We start from the raw sequence: 5,151 nt of genomic DNA on the forward strand, positions 1-5,151 counted from the left end.
GTATTTATAACTGTCACAAATGCCCTGTCTAACATGTTAATTTGGACTGTTTTTATTTATGTTTATTGTATGTAATTGTATGTTTTTCTATGGACCATCAGTCTGCAATAACTTCATTCATTCATTCAATGGCATAGACTGACCTGAGATGGTAGATTGACAACATGGTCAATGTTCCATGTGTTGGAGGCCAGTCTATGACAGATATCCATATTTGGGCTCCATGTTTGCCTCACTTTTGACTTCCAGTGTAACATAGTTACGTTAAAGTATAACATATTTCTAAAATATGCCCATAATCTTCCTCGGAAGGTCATGGGCACACAACCCTATGCAAGGTTTCAGCTCAATCTGAACTGGGGTGTGGGTGTGCAAAATACCTGAAAATATTGAACTTTACTACATTTATTTATTCTCCCCAAAACTTTGGACCATTTCTTCTCCTTCATACTTTCACCTACAAACTCCATAGAAACTTGAAACATATTCAGCTTCTTTCATATACTTCTATACAACTCTTTGAAATATTTAAATATTATAATATATATAATAATATTTAAAACTTGAAAATGAAAGTAAATTGCTGACATTGGTTCTCCTCCTACCTGACTCTCCCCCCGTCCCCGTCCCCCTCCTAACCGGGATCCCCCAGGGGTCTGTACTGGGCCCCCTCCTTTTCTCCCTCTACACTAAATCTCTTGGCTCTGTCATCTCTGTTCAAAAGCTCTCCATCCCTGCTATTCTGACACTATGCCACAGGTTGAACAGTGGCATCGCTGCATGCCTGGCTGACATCTCACCATCTTAAGCGAGCGAGTTGCCATGCCGAACGTTGTACCAATAGGCACTGAATCGTAAATCATCTTTTGGGGTGAGCGTTTGCCCCAACTGCCTCTCAAAGTGACTACTAATCACAGCGTGTCTTTTCCGGGCCTTGTCAGAGTCATGCCCAAAGTCATCTTGGCTTGGTAACTTCCACCTTACTGGCCTCCCAGCATGCTCACTTAAGCACCTCCAAATGGTCCATTGCCAAAGCGGACCTGGTCATCAACCAGCCAAATTTCTTCCAAATGTCAGGCCTAATTCAACCTTACAACCCCTCCCACTCACTTAGACCAGGTAACACAGGAATGCTGCACGAGCCTTCCGTCAGAGCTGCAGACTCAAGGTCATTACACACCGGCGAATATACGCAAAATTCGGACTCGTTCCGAATAATTAAAAGACGCTTTTTCGCTTCGCTTTTTCACTTTTTCGCTCCATGGAACCTTGCATTGACTTTATAAGGTTTTTAAAAAAAAAGTTTTATTCGCATGAAAAATGGGCTATACTCCCAATTTTCTGCCGTAATCTGAAGACACACCTCTTCAGACTCCAACTCACCCCCTATAGCACTTCAGTCTCCCTAACCCTAACCCATTCTTGCCACCTTCTCTGTCGATTGATGTTACCGACTGACCAAGATATGGATACTACGTAGATGCATCTTACTCGTGGTCACTCGTTCTCATGTAAGATATGTCTGCGTTGTACAGCCACATCTTGGTCACTCGTTCTCATGTGCGTCTTTTTATATGTATATGTATTGTATAAAGGATTGTATTTGGGTTGCGGATGTATGTATGGGGTGTGTGAGTGAGTGGGTTGCCTACGTTGTGAATTGTGGGGGAAAAACATCACAATTTAAAAAAAAAAGTGTAATATTCCTGTACCAGAAATGTTTCAATAAACTTCAATAAATAAATGCATTTCAATGTATTTATTTTTCTTAGATCTGTTTGTCTCAACCATAAGAATGTGATTTAGATAGCATTTTATGTAGACATACAGTATGCTGGTTTATTGTTTAGCTGATATTGTATTTTTAATGTGCATAATGTTGTTTAGATTGCATGCTGTTTAGACAGATGTTAAGTTAATTGTTTACCTGGTATTCTAGTTTCTTAAGGCACAACACTGTTCGCTCTGCATTCTTAAATGTGATTAATTACCTTGTTTATTGTAAGTAACTCTGGATAAGAGCGTCTGCTAAATGCATCAATTATTAATGTAATGAAGGGGAAATAATGGAGCCCTGTGGCTCATGGGTATCTCCGCCAGGCCAGGTGGAACTCCATATTTGGTTAAAAAAAACAGGCCAGGTCGAACTTCATATTTGGTAAGAAAAAAGAGTGTCGACGGAACTCTAGTTCATATAAATATGAATAATCGGATAAAGCTTCAGTGTTCTATGGAGGTGTAGTTAATATACATATATTTATACTCTACTAAAGCTTAAGTTGTTCAATGGAGGTGTTGCAGCTGTTATCATGGACATGTATCGTGTTCACCCTGGGGATGTTCTCCACGGGGCTGACGGACCTGAAGAAGATGAGAGCGACCAGGAGTGCCGACAACGTCCAGTTCCTGCCCTTCCTCACCACCTACCTCAACAACCTGGGCTGGTTTTATTACGGGATGCTGAAGGGAGACGGTACTCTGGTTCTGGTGAACACCATCGGGGCCTCGCTGCAGCTCCTGTACATAGTCTCCTACCTCTACTACAGTGAACAACACAAGAGACGCGTGTTGTACTCTCAGATAGCGTGCGCTGTGGGGGCGTTGGCCGCCGGGTGGTTGTATTTCACGGTGCTTTTGCCCCCGGGGGAATCTCTGTTGGCCCAGCTGGGACTGACCTGCAGTCTGATGACCGTCGGAATGTACGTGTCGCCCCTCGCCGACCTGGTGGGAATGGGTCGTAGCGGAAACCTGGAGCGCCTGTCCTTCCCCCTGACGGTGGCTACGTTCCTCGCCTCCATCTCCTGGGTCCTTTACGGCCTCCAGCTCGACGACTACTACATCGTGGTTCCGAACGTGCCTGGGATTGTCACGAGCGTCGTCCGATTCTTCCTGTTCTGGATCTTCTCGCCGGCCAGTCGGAGCTCACCGTCCTTTAATAAACGCATCCAAGTCTGAGTGGGTGGGGGCTTCCTGCCCGAGAGGAAGGGAGGAGAAGATGGGTCAGGACTCAATGTCAGTTCTGTTTTTTTTTTTGCATTAATGTAAAAATAAAAAGAGGGGAAAAAAAGAAATCAACGGCTCTCATAAGAGCCGTTCGGGGACTTAATGTGAACAGGCCATGGGCTCAATTTGCTGGGGGTTTGGGGGATATCCCCCCTCTGTTTTATTTTATTTTTATCGCTTCTTCTCAGACTGAATAAATACATACATTTATTATGATAATATCACAAATTAAGAATTTAATACAACATTTATGTTAACCAAATTAGCCCTGGTGTCCCTGTTTTAGGCAAATGTGTCCACATTTGTCGAAATATGTCTTTTTTTTTATCCAAAGTTGCGAAGGTAGCTGATGGATATTGCGATGCATTGTGATTGTGTAGATCAGCTATTTCAGTGGGTCAAAGTATATATGGCCAGTCGGAGTTCATCGACCTTTAAGAAAAGCATCCACATCTGAGTGGGCGGGGCCTCCTGCCTGAGAGGAAGGGAGAAGAAGATTGGTCAGGACTCAATGATGTCAGTTCTGTTGTTTATTGTAACTAGGCCCGATCCAAGGTTGGTCCAGACAGCACTGGCCTAGTCACTCTGCACACACGTCATGCGAAGTCCGGCCCCTCTGGCCTCTCCTCTCCTCCCTCCCCGCTTTGCTTTGCGGCCCTAACCTCTAGTCCCAACCTCGGTCATTAGGCCGCCTGTACTGGCCATCATGAGGCAGTCGATTGTTGTCACAGAAGTCCTTAGGGAAGCTGTTATTGACCATGCAGGGGCTGTTAGGGTTGGCTGTCCCACAGGGTCCATGTAGCATGGAGTGACGCAGAGTGGCTCCTTCTGTGGGTCAGGTATATCTGCTAGTACACCGCCTCTCTTTGAGTTTGCCGTAATTGTGATAAAGAGGTCAAACTTCCTGTATAAGGTTGCTATGGCAGGCTGAGGGTCTGATAGGCAAATCAGAGAATCAATCAAGCCGAGAGTCTGATCACACAGATCGAGGTGGGGTAAGATGCCTAGAACATAGCCATAGCTCTGATCAACAGTCTGTGGCAAGTTTCGGGGCAAATGGAGTGATCCTGTGCTTGCTTACCCCGGACGAACTTTCTGAGCTTTTGTCAATTATATAGTAGTAAGATGTATATTGTAAAAATAAAAAAAGAATAAATAAGAGCCGTTCGGGGACTTGTGAACAGGCCATGGTTTCAATTTGATGGGGGTTTGGGGGGAAATCCATCCCCTTGTTTTTGATATCCCTCTCTCTGGTTATTTTTTTTTAATCGCTGGTGGAGATGTGTTTTATCCCTGCTTCTCTCAGACTGAATTAAATACACACATTTATTATTATGATATATGTTTGATAATATCACAAATTAAGAATGCAATCAGAAATGCATGTTAACCAAATTAGCCCTGGTGTCCCTACTTTGGGCAAATGTGTCCACATTTGTCGAAATATGTATTTTTTAAATCCAAAGTAGCTGATGTATTGCGATGCATCGTGATTGTAGATCAGCTATTTATGCTATTTGTCGGTCAAAGTATGTATAGGATGTATGTGGCTTAAATGTCCCCCTTTTCTTTTCCCAAATGGAACGCTGCACAAGCCTACACGTAGATGCCAACCCAGAGCATCAGGAACAGCACACCGGAGCCCATGAAGACGGAAGCCACGAGGGAGATCAGCAGCTCCTTGAAGATATTCCTGACGTGTTCCGTCTTCTCGTTGACAAAGAACCACGCGGTGAAGAACAGTCCAAACGCCAGCAGGAGCACGGTGAGGTGAGGGTACACGGCCGGGTTTACCGGGCCGGTATGTCTGGTCATCTCAAGATCCATTGTGTAATAACTCGGTGGTGTGGAGATTCAGAATCATCACGTTGGTTTATATTGGTTTTCACTTAGGCACGGGATTCATCCCTATTGGTGAATGACACGTCAGTGTATACGTCACCTCATCTCCATATTTGGACATACCGTAAGAACTAGGCTAGTTTTTGCTCTGTCATACCTTCACCTAGAACAGTGGTTCTCAACCTTTTCTGGCCGCGACCCCCTAAAAGGATCATATTTGAACTGGGGACTCCCCAAAATAATCACATTTTAACTGGGGACTCCCCAAAATAATCATATTTTAACTGGGGACCCCCCGACCCCCCC

General features: G+C 44.3%; 2 protein-coding genes across 2 annotated transcripts; one reads left to right on the top strand and one right to left on the bottom strand.

Annotated features, from left to right (window-relative positions):
* Positions 1 to 2,286: 2,286 nt before the first annotated feature.
* On the top strand, positions 2,287 to 2,955 carry LOC308078982 (sugar transporter SWEET1-like; the record flags this gene model as incomplete). The annotated part of the gene is made up of 1 exon (XM_080420321.1): positions 2,287 to 2,955. One exon carries the CDS (start codon positions 2,287 to 2,289, stop codon positions 2,953 to 2,955), a length of 669 nt encoding a protein of 222 aa, XP_080276447.1.
* A 1,644-nt stretch (positions 2,956 to 4,599) lies between these two features.
* LOC308078672 (dolichyl-diphosphooligosaccharide--protein glycosyltransferase subunit TMEM258-like) lies at positions 4,600 to 4,830 on the bottom strand (the record flags this gene model as incomplete). Its single annotated transcript, XM_080419942.1, has 1 exon — positions 4,600 to 4,830. One exon carries the CDS (start codon positions 4,828 to 4,830, stop codon positions 4,600 to 4,602), a length of 231 nt encoding a protein of 76 aa, XP_080276068.1.
* Between the last annotated feature and the right edge of the window lie 321 nt (positions 4,831 to 5,151).

The sequence above is a fragment of the Gymnoscopelus braueri genome (assembly GCF_963280865.1).
Source record: "Gymnoscopelus braueri genome assembly, chromosome: 22".
Taxonomy (NCBI): Eukaryota; Metazoa; Chordata; class Actinopteri; order Myctophiformes; family Myctophidae; genus Gymnoscopelus; species Gymnoscopelus braueri.